General features: G+C 44.3%; 2 protein-coding genes across 6 annotated transcripts in view; both read right to left on the bottom strand.

The window, feature by feature from the left end:
* The window catches only part of clip1b (CAP-GLY domain containing linker protein 1b), a 28,732-nt gene extending 14,158 nt beyond the window's left edge, over nt 1-14,574 (bottom strand). For 2 of the 5 annotated variants that reach the window (XM_019278660.2, XM_019278661.2), the window contains exons 1-14: nt 14,432-14,574; nt 11,262-11,445; nt 10,375-10,755; nt 10,155-10,288; nt 9,114-9,238; nt 8,833-9,034; nt 8,050-8,247; nt 7,796-7,899; nt 7,654-7,714; nt 6,087-6,191; nt 4,094-4,255; nt 3,756-3,851; nt 2,553-2,610; nt 2,390-2,475 (exon numbers count right to left, since the gene is read on the bottom strand). In XM_019278660.2, the coding sequence (XP_019134205.1) occupies nt 2,390-2,475; nt 2,553-2,610; nt 3,756-3,851; nt 4,094-4,255; nt 6,087-6,191; nt 7,654-7,714; nt 7,796-7,899; nt 8,050-8,247; nt 8,833-9,034; nt 9,114-9,238; nt 10,155-10,288; nt 10,375-10,755; nt 11,262-11,382 (1,833 nt within the window). In that variant the 5' untranslated portion in view covers nt 11,383-11,445; nt 14,432-14,574. Of the gene's footprint in view, nt 1-2,389; nt 2,476-2,552; nt 2,611-3,755; nt 3,852-4,093; nt 4,256-6,086; nt 6,192-7,653; nt 7,715-7,795; nt 7,900-8,049; nt 8,248-8,832; nt 9,035-9,113; nt 9,239-10,154; nt 10,289-10,374; nt 10,756-11,261; nt 11,446-11,750; nt 11,921-14,431 lie in introns of all 5 variants that reach the window. The other 3 variants (XM_027282072.1, XM_019278662.2, XM_019278663.2) reach the window with 3 other exon arrangements.
* A 1,445-nt stretch (nt 14,575-16,019) lies between these two features.
* LOC104937606 (hydroxycarboxylic acid receptor 2-like) lies at nt 16,020-17,183 on the bottom strand. Its single transcript, XM_010753873.3, has one exon. It carries the CDS (start codon nt 17,181-17,183, stop codon nt 16,215-16,217), a length of 969 nt encoding a protein of 322 aa, XP_010752175.2. The 3' UTR covers nt 16,020-16,214.
* Between the last annotated feature and the right edge of the window lie 565 nt (nt 17,184-17,748).

Here is a 17,748-nt window from a genome sequence, read left to right as displayed (position 1 = left end):
TAAAGTCCGACTATTTTATTTCTGAGTAAAACACATAAATATATACAGTAAACGCAGTTTAAAGCAGCAACGTCCAAAGCTTAAAAAAACTGCAGTTCCTCTAACGTCCACCTGAGGCTGGCTCCAGAAGTGAGTCAGTCTCCATAAGTCCCCATGTCCAAATGTCCAACTTCACAGCAGAAATAAACATGTTTACAGCCTGGTACAAAAAACAGTTTTGGTCTCTGTAGCTAATTTCCCCGTTCATGACAACTGTACTGAGGGTGAATTTATATACAACTCACCTGTTCACATTATATTAAGGCTTAAAGTTATGCAAGATTAAGAGCGGGGACGCTTTCATTGACAGGATTTCAGATAAGCCAGGAGGCGGAAGACGCAGGAGTCTATCAAACATTTGCAAAACATTTTATTAAAATGTTTTAGAAGCTGCATTGTTTACGTTGGCTTGCAGATTCTTCAGAGTTTAGTTTATTATTATAAATTACTGTTTATGTTCACGTCTACTTTAAAACTTCATATAATTGTTTCTTTCTTTCTTTAGTGGGTGTTTCATTTTACACTTGAACAAATCACGATGACGAGCAGCTGACAGACTGAGTAGATTTATGAAATAAGAATGAGAGTTTGATGTTTTTAACAGCATCAACACAGCCTGAGGCCGTCGGCAGCTTTCGAGGAACTCTGAATGAAATGAAGGATGGTTTATTAAAGGAAAGGCTACTTCAACGATTTAGTTGTGACATTTTTCAGCGTTTCCTTCCAAGAGCACCACAAACAACTCGTTTTAGTCTGCGAGCAGCCTGACTGAGCTATCTCGGTGAGAATCAGCAAATGCCAACACGCTGATTCATCGTCTACAAACGTTATCCGACCGTTAGCGGCAGTCAGAGCCGTGACTTCGACTCTGTTCAGAGACAGAAGTTCTCCGGCTCTTTTGTGTGCGGTGTCAACACAACAATACAGAGACTGTTGACATCCTTAAGGCGTGATGTCAGCAGCAGCAGCAAACTGTGTCCAGAGACAAAGCTCTAAAAACCCCACAGTGCACGACCTGCATACATGGAGGATTCAGCTGCTAAAGATTCAGACAGAGCTCAAAGGGAGTGAATGGTAAATGGACTTATATAGCGCCTTATATACACTTTTCACACACATTCATACACTGATGGCTTTGGCTGCCATGCAAGGTGCCAACTGCTCATCAGTTTGAGGACCTCACACACCGACGGCACAGCCTTCGGGTTCAGTATCTTGCCCAAGGACACTTCGACATGCAGACTGGAGGGGATCGAACCGGGGATCTTCTGATTAGTGGACGACCCACTTGTTTATCCAAAGCTATGTAAATAAACGACTCCAACAACGCCTTATCAACTTTAAAGGTGATGATATGTCAGTGTTGATGTTCATGACTTCTTTCTGCTGCCCACAAGTGGCCAAAAACAAAAATCTGCAGGTTCAAGTGAAAGTACAAATGTTTCATCGGTTAAAACTGAATCTGAGGGGTCGTGATGATTAACGGGAAAGGAAGGAAGGAAACACAAAGTCCTGATACACAAATCTGTCGCTTCGTTTTTTGGACTTTTCTGCCATTATAGATAATTTACTTTTTTTTGTTCTGAGGGGTGACAAGGCAGCTAACATGTTGGGGTCCTCTGGTTACAGCGATCACGCAGGTTTTTCCATTCATTTGAGCGGTGGTAGAGCGTTTTGTCCGCCAGAAAACACAACGACCTGCGGAGAGTCGGACCGAACTTTTGCAGCCCGACATCATGCTGTGGACGTTAATCAGAAAACTAGAATGAAATCTGGTTGTTTTAGTCAAGATTGTGCTAAAATAGATTTATATATAAGTTCCCTGTTAAGGCCCAACCTCCAAATTCCTGCTTTGTTCCCATTAATTCCCATGGAAAGTTCCAACTTTAAAAAATTTCCAGAATTTTGCAACCCTTGTTGTTTTGTTTCTTTCATGAAGCAGCTTCTAAATCTGAGTCTGACTGAAATTCAGCTGTAAATAGAAACACAAAGAAGTTTCATGTCCTTTCCACAACAGCGGCTTAGTGACACAGACAGTGAATGAGAGTGAGCGAGCGCTGGCCTCGATGAAACTGGTTCATCGCAGAATTTAAAGGTTCTTTCCTGATTGTTTCATATAGACACTCTCCCAGCAGCTGATCCTGTCCGAACATACTCTCAGTCTTTAACAACGTGTTGTATTTTATGACCTCGTGTTTTATGTAATGTGGCACTAAAACATTCATCACCACACATTAAAGTAAACACCCAAGAGACACAAAACATCCCGACTTAAATACAACTGTGTCAAATATTAATCTGAAAAGTAACAACATCAGTATCTAAAGTATGAAGTCACACAGACGCCTACCTGTGTCAGCTCCTTCTCTCTGCACTCGCCCTCCTCCTTCAGGGTCTGATAGTCTTTCTTTGACTGCTCCACACTCTGCTCCAGTTCTGACAGGAGGCAAAACATCGACTGTAGCAACAGAAAAATAAATCAAACACAGCGAAGACGCGTCTGACGTGCTCACCTTGCATGGTCTTTGCCGTCCTCCTCTTCTCCTCCTCGGCCGTCTCCAGCTTCTCTCTCTGAAATGGAGAAACGTCGGGCTTGACTCGGAGCTAATCGCTCACATAGTAACATTCTTGTAGCTTGAGCTAACCGGAGGATAATGAGCGGACGCAGAAAACATGCGAGGTTTGTGGATGAAATGCTTCTCTTAATGAGGCCACGTCTTTACAATGCCCACGAGCAAGAACACGTCACAGTGCAAAACAAACACATGTACAGTTACAGAGTGGACGCTCGCAGACTGCCGGCCGGGGGAGTCAGACATAATCACAGCTGTTAGAATGAAAACAATTAGTGCAGATGTTGATCAGCTGCAAAATTAATCAACTATTTAAAACCTGACACACTTTCTGGAAACTTTCCATGGGAAGTATTTTAGAAATATTCCAAATCGGAAACTCCATGGGAGTTATGGAATTTATGGTAATTAAGTGTAAATTAGGGGTAATTCAAACAAACTGTATCTTATGTGTCTTCAACAGTCTCTGTGTGCTCTGGGCTCTAAAGTGTGGTCCAGGTACAGAAATCACCTGTGCAGGTAGGGGGCGTGGCCTCAGTGAGCAGTGTGCTATGTGCATGTGACTGAGGAACAGCAGATATTCGAGTGTACCTGTTGTTTTAGTCAAGATGATGCTAAAATAGATTTTCCCAACTATATTTAAGTTTCCTGTTAAAGAGCCAACCTTCAATTTAAATGTAAATTCCCAGTTTGTTCCCATTTATTCCCATAAATTCCTGTTAATTCCCATACATTCCCATTATTTCCAATAAATTCCCATAAGTTCCATGTTAAAAGGGCCAACCTTCAATTGAGTAAAATTCCAGTTTATTCCCATAAATTCCTGTTAATTCCCATGGAAAGTTTCCAAGTTTGAATGCGGGACGAAGCTGTTTAGAGTGAGGTAACTTTATATCTACAATATAAAAAATATACAGTTTAAAAAAGGAAGTTTCGTGACCCCACATGAAGCTTTCGTGACCCCTACGGCTGGTCGGGACCCTCAGGTTTGGAACCAGCGCACTACAGCACGAAAGGTGTATTAATCCAACATGTAAAATAGTCCCTGAACGAATGCACGTCCCCCTGTTTGTTTTCTAATTCAGCGCTATCTTCCATCTGTTTACTCGTGATCGCCACGTCCTGAGTCTCGTCCTTTCTCACCAGGCTGGTCAGCTGTTGCTCCAGAGAGCTCTTGTCCTGCTGTAGAGACTGGAGCTCTTTCTGTTTGCTCTCCACGTCGACACTCAGCTCGCTGATCTGTCGAGGACACACGGTATAGAACGTACAGTGTTACGTATGTGCATGTGAGTGCAGCCGTGAATTATTCATCTTCACAGTGGCTTTAACAAACCAAACATAAAGAGGACGTATTCATATTTACATTACGGGATAAAAGTAGGGTTGTAAATAGAAATGACAGTTTTACATCGTGCCATAAATTAAAAATCTATTTTACAAGCAGCTGCTGCTGAACGAACCAGCTGACGCTCTCCACAAACCTTCTTCTCCTGAGACTGAGCCTGGGCCTTCAGGCTGCTGATCTGCTTCTCGGACAGAGACGCGGCGTCCTCCTTCTGCTGCGACGCCCGGAGCCTGAGCTGGAGGTCCGCCACCTCCCTTTCCAGCTCCATGATCCTGGAGCGCTCAGACACCGTGGCCACCTACGGCGGAGCATGTAAGAAAGGAGGCATGAAGGCAAAGAGGAGGCAGAGGAGAGGACAGAGGAAACCTGGGCTGTGTGGTGTGAACAAAGTGTGACTGCTTTAACCTGATCACATGAAATCTGACTATAACTAACAACTATTTATATATTATTGATTCTTTCCTGATACTTTTTTGTCTGTAAAACATCAGAGAATTGTAAAAAGAAACGTTAACAACGATCTAGTTTGTTATAAATGTATGGAGTAGATAAATTAGGATGTTTAAAGAGTTACTATATCAGAATAAAACCATTTATCTCAGACTCCTCGACGTTTCAGTATAATACAATAAGCAGCACAAGAAGAACAAACACTTCCACAGTTTTCTACTGAATAAAACCTTCAGGAACATCGTCTCTTTTTTTTTGGGATATATTTGCTTCATCAGGAGGACCAGAGCGTCGTCTGAACCACCGACAGAGAATCTGGTGCGGGCAGCGATTCACCGTCTTACTGCAGACTGAGACTTTGACTCGTCAAACAGGTCAAAGGTTTTTAACCTTCTGGTTAAAGAGTAAAAGGATGGCAGTGTTGTACATTTTTCTGTCTGTCAATGAATCCCATGAAAAGACCAAAACCAACAGCGAATGTGTGTGTGTGTGTGTGTGTGTGTATAAATGTGTAACATATTTTGTTTGATGTAACAATAACAGAACAAACTGATAAACTGTTATGATAACAGTTATCCTAAATAATGAACGCAATAACTGCAGGAAGATTAACTTATTATTTAAATATTGCATCAGAGATGAAGTCTTCTTGATATTTCAGGAACTTTTTATACAATACTCTGTCTGTATTACCTATTTATTTACTTCTTAACAATCATGCTTCTTCTCTGACAGATTTAGTGTTTTCTTCTCACTTTTCTATGACTGTTACATCTTTTTAGGTTGTTTTACCTGCGTCCTTCTCTAATACAGGAAGCCCACAAAGCTTTGGCGACCCCTAGAGGTTTGAACCAGTGCACTAGAGCAGTGTTTTTCAATCCTGGTCCTCAGGGGGAACACTGACCTGCATGTTTTAGATGTTTCCTGCTCCAACACACCTGATTTAAATGAGTGGCTCGTTATCAGGCCACTGCAGAGCTCGATGACGATCGTTTGAATCAGGTGTGTTGGAGCAGGAAACATCTAAAACATGCAGGGCAGTGTTCCCCTGGAGGACCAGGATTGAAAAACACTGCATTCGAGCACCAAATGTGTATCAATCCACCGCTGAAAATAGTCCCTAACGAATGCACAATTTCCTCCTGTTGGGTTTTAAAAACTACAGTTTTAGTAACATGATTGAGCCGCCTTTAAAAAATTAAACTACATATTTATGAACAGTTTTTTTAAGTTTGATGTCTTCGGTAGAAACCTGTGGATACACTGTGGGTGCAGGAAGCTGTGAAGTCTAAAAGGGACGAGGCTAACACATCGTTGGTTTTGAATTTTTCATGGGATTTGCTGAAGAAGAAAAACGAAGGCCGACATCGTCAGAAGCACAGGCATTTCCAAACTCTATCATTTGAAAAAAAGAAAATAAACTCTCATGCACGCATGCATAACTCTGAGTATGGTAGACCTGGTTATTAGAGAAGCTCAAGGCCGATGAGATGTTAATGTCCCTACGCCAGAGCTAATCGTCTGCTAGGCCACGTGGGAAGAAACTCGTGATTAATCTGACAATTTGCATCGCTGCGGTTCCTTCGATATATTCTGTACATCATTATTAGACCTAGTGGAGGAGGAGAGGGAAAGTACGTCACTCAGTCCGGCTGTGGGACCGGGACTGCCAGCATTACCCTAGTGTCCTCTAAATCCCTCTGGAGTTTTTCAGCTTTGGTCTTTTCAAAGAGCAGGCTCTGCTCAAGCTCCTTTATGTGGGCATGCTCCAGTCTGGTCTGCGTCTGTTAGTAAGAGAGAGCAGGAAGAGAAGGAGAACAAACACCAATGCAACACTGACATGCCAGCTTTGTGCCAACGGACAGAGAGAAGACAGGACTTTAAAGAGAAGGCCAGGAAGTAAGAAGAGCACTGACGGCTTCAGCATTTCAATGACATCAGTCGGCCGTGAACAAAGGAGAAGATTATCTGCTCGTTCTGCTCTGAGGAACATCAGGGGTTAATTATTTCAATCATCTCATTCTGACTCTCAGATTTATTTCTCCTCTACCGCCGCTTGTTTGCTGTGAATCCTCTGATGGGTGAAGGGAGATGCAGACGAGAGAGAGGAAGATGAAAGCGTGACGGCGAGGCAAGACAAGAAACGGGCATGTGGACGGAAAAGATGACGAGAAGGAAGGATGGTGATTCAAAGCGCCGCAGATGGGTGGAAAAATCTGAGAGGAAGGGTGAGTGAATTAAGCATGAATGAATAAATCAAATGAGCGGGAGGAAAAGACGTGAACAGGAGAGCAGATGAATGATTCAAAGAGTGCAGGAGAAGGAAGAACCTTAGACAGAATGACTGACTTAATCATCAGATCTCAAAACTCAAAGCGGTAATGCGAGTTAGTGCAGAATATCTGAACGTTTTAAAGATGTTTAAAGGGGACAGTCCTCAGAATCGTCCTCTCACCTGTGGTCCAGATCGACTTGGTGTGCGCTGAAGTTTGGAGATATCGACCGCAGACATGTCTGCCTTCGCTGGTTTGTCGGTTTGTGGCTGCTCAAAGCGCCAAAACGGCAACAGCAACGTGTCTTTCCAGGAAATTATGACTCGAGATAATCCACAGAAGATGTTGTGAGCAGTTTGATGTAGGAACTAGTTTCTTTCTACCGAACTACACCCACCAACCGTAGACAGAAACACGCATCTTCTCATGGACGAGAGGCGTACAAACATCAACAACGTCCTCGGTTTAGACAGATAGGAACTATCTCATCCTGTTGGGGATAGAATATGGATTAAAGATTATTTTGGGGGGCTTTATGAACTTTTATTTTGACAGTAAAGAGCCACAAGTCAGAATCAAACCCTGGGACTTTGTGCATGGGGCACTCGTCCATGAGAAGACGGTGATACGGTTGGTGGGTGTAACTCACGGAAACATCTTGAGTAAACGGGTCACGATTTCTGGAAAGAGACGTTCGTGTCGAGTTTTTAAAACTTATATATTTTGTGTATTTATATCCAAGAGGAGGCAGACATCTCTACAACTGATACACAGGTGAGGAAAAAGATCCGATTTTGGGGTGAACTGTCCCTTTAATGTGGCATTCAACAACATATGAACAGAGCAAGTAGAAACAAAAGAGATCCTGACACTCGTACACAGGAGAGCGCGAGGTCGACAGTATTTGTGTGATCACATCATCCTAGCCTGACAAGTTTAAAGCTGCAGTGAGTGAGAGAGAAGCTCGAGTTACCTCCAGGTCTCCTTTGGTGATGCACGCTTCCTCCACACGAAACTGCAGATCTTCCACTTTTCTGTCAAACAGAAAAACATCTCAGACAGAAACGTGAAACTGGACTGTGTCACGTCACGTCAGGTCAAGTCAGACCACCCACCTCTTCTCCTCCTCCAGCTGGTTGAGCAGCTCCACCTTGTCTCGATCTGCTGCCTCCACCAGCGAACGCAGCTGATCCAACTTCGCCTCCATCTCCACCGCGTACTGTAACACACGGAGTGAAGAGCGCTCAGCGTGAGACGGTCAATGCAAACTTCATTTAGGGAGCTGCAGTGCAGCGAATACACAGCTATGTGTCGCTAAATCCAGAATTCTGTCTTGATTCATAAGTTTGTTTCTTTTTCTGTGTCCGACCTGATCCTGTCCTTTCCTCAGCAGCGTCAGCTCCTGCTGGACTTCTCCGGCGTGGCTCGTCGCCTTCGCCACCTCGCACCTCTCCAGGTCTCTCTCGGCCAGCAGCTGTTCGATGTGCTGCTGCTTCTCCTTCAGAGCCTCCTGCAGCGCCGTGGTGCCGGAGATCTTACGAGCGTAGCGGGCAGACGTCTCCGTCAGCTGGAGGAGATTCACATTTAACATTTTGTTTGTTATTTGATATTGATGTATTAATATTGTAACACACTGAGGTTAGGATGCAAGAACAACACGAGGTACTCTTCATATTTTAAATTTGACTGACATCAAGCGAGCAGACAGGAAACAAATTAAATCCAGCACGTTCAATTTAAACATTTTATGACTCGACAAATACGTTTATTCAAAATACTTCCTCATCGTGCTGATAAAAAAACCACATAAATCTGAAAACGTATTCAATGTAACAAATCAGCACGGCGTCAGCGTTAACCTGTCCAGAGCACAGAGTTCTGTTTGTGCTCGGCGTGGGAGGAAAGAAAAGGTCACCTGCGTGACCTGAACTCTTTGTTCTGTTGTCACAACATTCGATATCGGCACAATGTCTTGATTTGTTTTCTGTGTCGTGGGTTAAAGTTTCTGTTTCCTGTCTCACGTTTGTGTTTGAAGTGTTTAAAGGAACACATTGGACCTCTCGTGTTTCGAGGAGCGGAGCTGTGTTTATATTTCTGACATTTACACTGTATCACGTGTTCTTTTGCTCTTAGTATGCTTGACAGAAATTACCAGTCCTGCTCGGCTGGGCTTGCCGCCGATGGAGGAGGTGGCAGAGCTGAGCGAGCTGATGGAGGAAGCACTCGGGCTCTTCTTCAGGGTGGACCTCCTCCGTGAGCTCTTGGCCTTGGTGGGCGTGGTGCAGGGGAAGCCGATTCGTGTCACCTTGTGGACGGGAGCGAACAGGCCGTACCTGGGCATGCACTGGAAGTATCTAAGAGGAGAGCAGCTGGTTCAGGAGCAGCTCCTGTGTACGTTCATGTCTGATTGTTAGAAACAGATCGCGGCTTTACCTCGTCCCCGCGACAGCTCCGTCATTCTTGCCGAGCGGTTCGTCTAGCTCCACTCCACACCAGTCTCCTTTGGCAAAGTCGGTCTCTCCCAGAAACCGGACCACTCCTGCCTTTGTGCCGCCGACCTACACGCAAAGAAAGTTCAGTTTACCGTTTTTAAAATGTATTCACAATCAAGGTCTTGGCTGTGTGCTCATGGTGTCCTGTGGCCGACTGGCTTACCCACTCATCCAGTATTTATAGCTGAACTCCTCTGACCAACACTCAACACAGTTTGAGTAAGCATATTTGATACTTAAGTGGAGTCAGGTTTATGTTGACGCAGCATCTCTGCACCAGTAACTACATCACAGCGTAACTCAGAAATGCTTTGCAGGCTGTGATGTGCAGGCGACACTCTCACACAGCGGTAAACATTTTGGCTCCACCTGCATTTATATTTTAGAAAATAAAATAGGTATAAATAGGTACTGTTATAAGAGTAGAGTAGTTCCCTTGGTAAATAGAGAAGTGCGTAAGGCGTGAGGTGTGTACGGAGCAGTAGGTTGGCGGTAGGAGCTTGGTTCATTAAATAAAAGTCTGCTGTGTCTCAAAGTTAGGCCCAGAGCTCCTGTATGTGTCATTCAACCCGTCTGCCCTGCACTGTGCTGGCCATCCACAGTCCGTCAGCCGAGCGGGAAAGGTTAACACTCGGATCAGAAGCTGAGACTTTGCTTCTAATATCTGCCAGAGAAAGCTGTGATGGATGACTGTGTGTCGCCGAGGCTCGGAGAGGAGCAGACGCCTCCACCTTTGATTGGTTGATCTAAACTCCTGTCTGGAAAGGTCATTTAATATCGCTGGATCTTGTCATTGTTGTGACACGTTGGTCTCACAGACGTAGTTTTTTGTTTACTGAAATGATTTCCATTGTCTGATTTCTTTTCTTTACGTTGTTCTCGATCTAAACGTGACACTGCTTCCTCACAGACACATTTTAACACCAATCTACAGTGTAATCCAAAGAACGCATGCAAACCAGGTGAACACGGAGCTTCTTACCAGCACTCGGTCTCCCAGCCTCAGCTCCCTCTTCATCTTCTTGGTGGAGTCGGGGTCTGAGATGTTCGACACCGACTCGCTGGACGTGAGCATTCGGTTAAGTGCGGCGCTCGTCTTTATGCTGGTGCCCTGAACTGAACAGAGATTTTAGTTTCAGTCGTGGATCGAGCAAACAGCAGGACGCTGTTTTCTGTGTTTCCACTGAGAAACACCGTCTTACCTGTTGAGGTAGTGCCAGCAGGTGCGGGCTCGCTCGGTGCCGTTGCTCCTGGTGCTGGACTGGCCTGCCTCCCGTTCTCCTCCTTCTCTGGCAGTGCGGTCTTGGAGAGCTTCGAAGGCCGCGTGAAAATCCCTTTACCATCCTCGCACTGGAAGTACCGGACTCCCGCCACGGACCCGTCATTCTTCCCGATAGGCTCGTCCAGCACGATGCCCGCCCACTGCCCGGGAGCGAACTGCGTGCCCCCGATGAACTGCACGTAGCCGGGCTTGTTGCCGTTGACCCAGACTCTCTCTCCGATCTGGAAGTCCGCACTTCCCTCCTGGGTCGGGGACGTCACACTGCCGGGGGACTTCTCAGGAGGAACGGGCTTTGGAGCGCCTGCAGGCACAGTTATGTTTTAGTTACAGAGATGCTCCTCCTATATTTGATCTAATCTGTCATTTTAATTTCTCTAATCTTGTATTTTCATTGTGGCAGTAATCGTTTCAAGTTCAACTGATGATTATTTTCATTATCTGCTCATCATGTCTTGTAGAAAATGTCCATCGCAAGTTTTTATGTCTTGTTTTGTCTGACAAACAAATCCCAAAAATATTTATCGTAGGAAGTGAAAACCAGAAAATATTTACATGTGAGAAGCTGAAATGACTTTCATTCAACTAATTGATTAATTAATGAATCATTTCAGCTCTGGATGAGAATAATGTGAATTTCCCACCTTCCTCTCGTTGGTGAACTGTAATAATTGAACTTTTTAATCTCAGTTTCTGTGACAGGTTTTGAAACAAGAGTCAGTCAGTGAAGAAGCTGATTAAAGGATGGAAACCGTCCATGTCTTCAAAGCTGCGTGATATTACCGTCATTCATATTAATTTTTTACTCACAAATGTTCGTACCGGACGATGGAGACGTCTTTGTTGGGACCCCGGATGGACGGCTGATTTTACTCGGGGGTTTGAGCCCGCTGACCTTGCCTGGTGTACTCATGGTTCCTTGTTTGTCCATGATGGGTAGGGAGGACTAGGCCTTCCCCACCACCCCACAAAGTCCCAATGTGATGGAAAGGAGCTGGAAAAGACCAAAAACGACGTCACCATGAGTCAAAGTATAAAACAACATTCTGATGAAACACGATGAGGATGGAGTGATACCAACTGGTACCATGAGTTTATAAAACAGAGAAGCTAATACTTATAATAAACAATTATTCAACCATTTAAACAGCTGCTGATTCTTTTTCTGTTGATCGACTAGTCAATTAATAAAATTATATTTTGATTCAACATCAAAACTTCCACTGCCTTCAAACATTACACCCTGGTATAACAGACAAGTCACAGCTCACTGTTTATGACCAAACTATTTATTTTCACCCGTGTAATAAACGTGGCGTCCAGCTGGACTCGTGTCTTCACGGCTCAGCGAAAGCTGATGCTGATTTTCCACCTCAGACACCAAACTGAGACATTCCTCCGTCTCAAAGATCATCTGTAGGTGTTTGGTCTGACTGGGCTCCCTTTTTATTCAGAAAACAGACGGTTCACTGAGAGAGAGAGAGGCCAGGTCAGGACAGACGTTATGTTTCACTCTGCACTCACAGATTCAGCATCCAACTATTTAAAGTAAAAAAAATAAAGCAGAATTTTATCAAGTTTTAATTATTTTATTGAACACTATCATGTAGTCCACGAGCTCAAATGTGTGGCTTCAACAGTCTCTGTGTGCTCTGGGCTCTAAAGTGTGGTCCAGGTACAGAAATCACCTGTACAGGTAGGGGGGCGTGGCCTCAATAGCCCTGCAGTAAGCAGTGATTATGCTAAAATTCAAATTAAGTTCTTATCTTTTAGGTGAATGATGGGAGCCAGCTCCAGTACATGAGCCGTTGAGTGATAGTAGAAAAAGAAGCAGCATTCGGACCTTCAAAAAAATTTAAAACACAAAGGCAAAAGCCAAGCTGTCGTATCAAGCAAGGTCCACAAACAACCTTCACAGACACATGAGAACTGTGCATCCAACTGTGCATTTTTAAAGGTTTTATAGGTGTTTCAATCTGCTTTGTGTAGCAGAGCAAGTTAGTGCATTCAATGGGCGGTTTCAGAGAGTTACAAGGTAACAAAGGTACAAAGTAAATGCAATGAAAACAACTGGCTACAGCAATTTATTGATATTAAAACATGTAATTTTTACTTTTGAATGATCCAGTACACAGGATGTTTTGAATATATACATGATATATGTGTACACATACAACTCATAAGTCAAATCAGCGCTAAATCTGATCTGGTAACATGAAAAACTGTTTTGGAGCTGAAAGAGTCGGCACTTCTTGATGAGCTGAGTCAAATGAACTGACTCCCTAAAAAGAACGAACTTCCCATCACTAACTCTACGCCTCACGATGATAACCAGGTAAACAGGAGCAGCCTTGTGTCCGCTGTAACATCACCTCAACAAGGCTGATCCCTCCTGCCCAAAACAACAAGCAGCCGAAAGAGTCGGCTCTTCGTGATGAGCTGAGTCAAAAGATCCGACTCCCTAAAAAGAACCGAACTTCCCATCACTAACTGTATGCCTCATGATGATAACTAGGTAAACAGGTTGACGTGATGTTACAGCGGACACACAGCTGCTCCCTACTGCCCAAGCCGGTGCTGCCAGACCAAAACAACAAGCAGCCGAAAAGCCGAAAGCTCTTCTTGGTGAGCTGAGTCAAATGATCCGACTCCCTAAAAAGAACCGAACTTCCCATCACTACTAACCAGGTAAACAGGAGCAGCCTTGTGTCCGCTGTAACATCACCTCAACACGGCTGCTCCCGCCCTCCCGAGCCGGTACTGCCAGACCAAAACAACAAAGATTCTTGGTGAGCTGAGTCAAAAGATCCGACTCTCTAAAAAGAACCGAACTTCCCATCACTAACTGTATGCCTCATGATGATAACCAGGTAAATATGTGTTAGACCAAAACAACAAGCAGCCGAAAGAGTCGGCTCTTCTTGATGAGCTGAGTCAAATGATCCGACTCCCTAAAAAAAAAAAAACTTCCCATCACTAACTCTATGCCTCATGATAATAACCAGGTAAACAGGAGCAGCCTTGTGTCCGCTGTAACATCACATCAACACGGCTGATCCCTCCCTCCCACCCAAGCCGGTGCTACCAGACCAAAACAACAAGCAGCCGAAAGAGTTGGCTCTTCTTGATGAGCTGAGTCAAATGATCCGACTCCCTAAAAAGAACCGAACTTCCCATCAGTACTAACCAGGTAAACAGGAGCAGCCTTGTGTCCGCTGTAACATCACCTCAACACGGCTGCTCCCTCCTGCCCAAAACAACAAGCAGCCGAAAGAGTCGGCTCTTCTTGATGAGCTGAGTCAAAAGATCCGACTCCCTAAAAAGAACCGAATTCCCATCAGTACTAACCAGGTAAACAGGAGCAGCCTTGTGTCCGCTGTAACATCACCTCAACACGGCTGCTCCCTCCCGCCCGAGCCGGTGCTGCCAGACCAAAACAACAAAGAGTCGGCTCTTCTTGGTGAGCTGAGTCAAAAGATCCGACTCCCTAAAAAGAACCGAACTTCCCATCAGTACTAACCAGGTAAACAGGAGCAGCCTTGTGTCCGCTGTAACATCACCTCAACACGGCTGCTCCCTCCCGCCCGAGCCGGTACTGCCACACCAAAACAACAAGCACACCTTGATCCTCTTTCGGTTTAAATCTAAGAACCATGGATGCAGAAATCACAGCTGACAGGCGGGTGAAGCTGGGACCGGCCCCGGCGGGTGTTTGTTTGTGTCTGGGCTGGGCTCTCTGGAATAACTTGGGGTGTAACACTTCTTCCAACAGCCTCTTACACATTTAATAACACAAAGCCGGTATAATTTGATTAAACATGTTGCTCAGCGGTGCTTAAACTTGTTATTTTTCAGGTTTTATATCTGTGTCGCTCAGAGGCTCCAACTGCCAACGTTAGCCGGGCTAGCTTGGGGGAAAAACCCCGAATAAAGGCGAATAAAGACAGACAGGTGCGGGAAGAGTTGTTGTGGAAGCTTACTTTGTCTCTCTCGGTGAACTGGGTCTCGGTAAACGGATGCTGCGGGTCGGGTTCGGTCGGTGTAGCGGGAACTCGCTGCTCGGCACCGTTACATGTTTTTCCTAGCCCAGCCCGATGACGTCACCGTGGGAACCAATGCCGCCTTCACGGGACCGAACGAAAGCTCGGACATCCGAGTATCGACGTGTTGAACAAAACAATTTCTTCAAGTAAAAATGACATGTATTATGTCATGAGTTAGAAATATTATTTATTATGGAAAACACAATGTAACAGCATGCAAAGAATGTCAATATGAAATAAATTGCTTTTATAGTATCAGTTGGAAATTAAAGGTCCGGTGTGTCTATTTTACAAAATATAATAAGTAACTTTTGGATAAAACAAACTGATTTTTTTTGCCTTTTTACAAGGCAAGTAATGATTTAAAATAAAATTCAAAAATACAAAACACATTCAAATTGTAAATGGGACCCCCGAGGAAGCCAAGGTATTTAGCATCAGGAATATTGCCGATAAATTCCAATGACCTTCATGAACTACACTACAGCTGCTGAAACAGTGATCATCGTGATCTGGACTGGACTCTGAGGTAACAATTCAGAACACAACCATGACAGACAAGGACAGAAATCACATTACATCCAGGGAATATAAGAACAAGATATACTTTATTAATCCCCTCATCTGGGAAATTCTTTTTTCACTCAATTTTTTTATTTACATGCATTTTTAACCACAAACACACATACAGTACAAGTACAAGGCTCATAGACATGCAAATGTGGACAGAGGTGGTGGAGTGATAAGCAGCCAGCCAGACCGGCGCCCTGCGAGCAGTTGGGGGGGTTCGGTGTCAGGAGGTGAGCTGGCACCTCTCCAGCTACCAGTCCACCTTCTATATTTTCGGTCCATGCTGGACTTGGACTAGCCACCCTCTTGACCCCAAGCCAAGTCTCTATGGACTGAGCTACTGCCGCCCCCACATAACACAGAGGATGAGTGAATATCAACAACTGGAACTGGACGATTTTGAACACACTGATCACAACATCATGGATTTGTAACAGGATAGAGATCCGGACAGCAATTTTTTCTCCACCATAAAAAATAATTGCTGTTACTACACAGATGATCAGTGCAATGAGAACATTAAATCTGAGGTTAAATAATCACTCATTCATTTCAACAGCAGAAGCTTATATGCCAATTTCAATAACATTACGAATTATCTATAATAATTCAATATAATAGCAATATCTAATAACAACAAAAGAAATATTTTTGTTTGCATAATCAAAATAAACACTTTAATCAATCAATCAGTTCACACTAATACTCAGCAATCAATTTCTCAAGCACAAAAACATAAAAAAAGGCACAAAGGTATTATCCTAATGTTTGATTTATCCATTAAAAAACAAAAATGTAACATTATCGTAGCCAAGGGACAAACGAAACATTGGCTCTGGAAATGGATTTCAGGGTGTTGCAGTCTAGCAACTACAGTGCTAGACAAAATTAAATGATACACACTGGACCTTTGAAGGAACCAGACAAACTAATACAGATGGCTCGATACCTATTTTTGGACTTTTACAATCATTTGCGGTGAATATATATCCCAAATGATGAATATTTTAAATTGCAAAACCCCTTCCTTTACGTTTTATTATAGTCATGGAGTAGGGTAATAAAGGTTTAATCAATAGCCAGATCTTTAACACACGGTATGCATTCATGGAAAAGTTCAGAAACCTTTGTGGTTTATACCCTTCTACCGTCAGTGGTGCTTGTTCTGAGTTGAAGTTGTGGTCTGTGGATCGTTCCTTCCCAGCAACTTATTCAGGAACTTCTTGAAGGCGCCGTTGAAGGCAGGGCTTGATAAATAATACACAACAGGGTTGAGGACGCTGTTGAAGTAAGTGAAACACACTGACGTGTAGAAAGCCAGGTTGGCCTCTTCGAAGTATTTGCAATCATCATACCACACCTCTAAGATCCACATAGCTATGCGGCATATTGTGCTGGGAAAGAAGCAGATAATAAAGATTAAAGCTACAGCCCAGACAAATTTAATAGCCCGTTTGATTTTATCATCTACGACCAATGTCCCGTTTCTCAGCTGCCATGTGATTCTGATGGTGCAGAAAGCGATGATTAAAGCAGGAAGGAAAAACTGGATGATGTAGAAGGTGTTGTGCCAGGTGGAGAGGGGACTGAAGCCCATGCAGATGTTGAAACTCTCACACTGCGTATGGTTGTTCTTGCGGTAGAAGTGCTCACTGGTAAGAAGATATCCAGTGGCGAGAAAAACCAGACCCCAGAGGCCGAGGGAGACCCAGAGAGCCTTGCCTAGGCCCATTTGGTTGATCCAGTTCATTGGGTAGACGATTTTCAAGTAACGATCGACAGCCACGGCCGTGAGGAAGAAGATCCCCGCCGCACGGTTGGTGGCGAGCAGAAAGAGCAGGATACGACACATGGCATCGCCGTGGAGCCAGTTTTTTCCACGCCTGTAGTAGTCAGCCCTGAAAGGTAGGCAGAACAGCACGATGATGTCGGCAACAGCAAGGTGAGTCAGGTACACGGCGTTGGGTTTCCACACGTCCATGTGGAAGATGAACATCCACAGGGCGATGAAGTTCCCCATCAGTCCAAATATGAACTCCAGAATCAGTACCGGAGGTAAAACCTGATCCAGGATGGGCGACTCGAAGGCGCAGCACACGTTCCCCTGAGAGAGATGCATCCTTTGAACTGATAATGAAGCATCAGCGACGACCTGCTGCGCTTTATAACATCAATATAGATATGCTGGACCAGCTGACTTCTCCTTTAGTAGGAAATTATGTTTGCTTTTATGCAAACAATTCCTGAACAAACATGCACATTAACAACTGTGCAGTATGTTACCTCTGGGGAAATTATTTTTATAGGTGTATGGAAATGGGTATGGAAAGGGGGCCGAGTTTACAGGGTCCACAAAGATACTGCAAGGTGTGCATGGAAAATGCTCACCTACGGGGTCCTGAATTTTGTGCTACGCTGCTTTGGACTGACCCAGAGGAACATGGGAACAACTATGACTGTTATGTCTGGGGAGCGTTCCCTCATTATCCCAGAAAGAGTTGTTACTTTGACTCTCTTGGTGAACTGAGTCTCAGTAAACGGATGCTGTGGATGGGTAGGTGTAGCGCACCTTGCAGCTTTTTAAGTCATTTTTCGAGCCCCAAACTTCGCACACGACGACATCACTGTGGGAACTAACGCTGCCTTCACACGACTGAGCGTAAGCTCGGACATCTGAGCGTCAA

This window comes from Larimichthys crocea, chromosome IX, assembly GCF_000972845.2.
Source record: "Larimichthys crocea isolate SSNF chromosome IX, L_crocea_2.0, whole genome shotgun sequence".
NCBI classification, from domain to species: Eukaryota; Metazoa; Chordata; class Actinopteri; family Sciaenidae; genus Larimichthys; species Larimichthys crocea.
This window is presented reverse-complemented; position numbering and strand designations above follow the sequence as displayed.

Coding starts and splice junctions, on each gene's coding strand:
- LOC104937606 (XM_010753873.3), bottom strand. CDS start 17,183: ATGCATCTCTCTCAGGGGAACGTGTGCTGCGCCTTCGAGTCGCCCATC.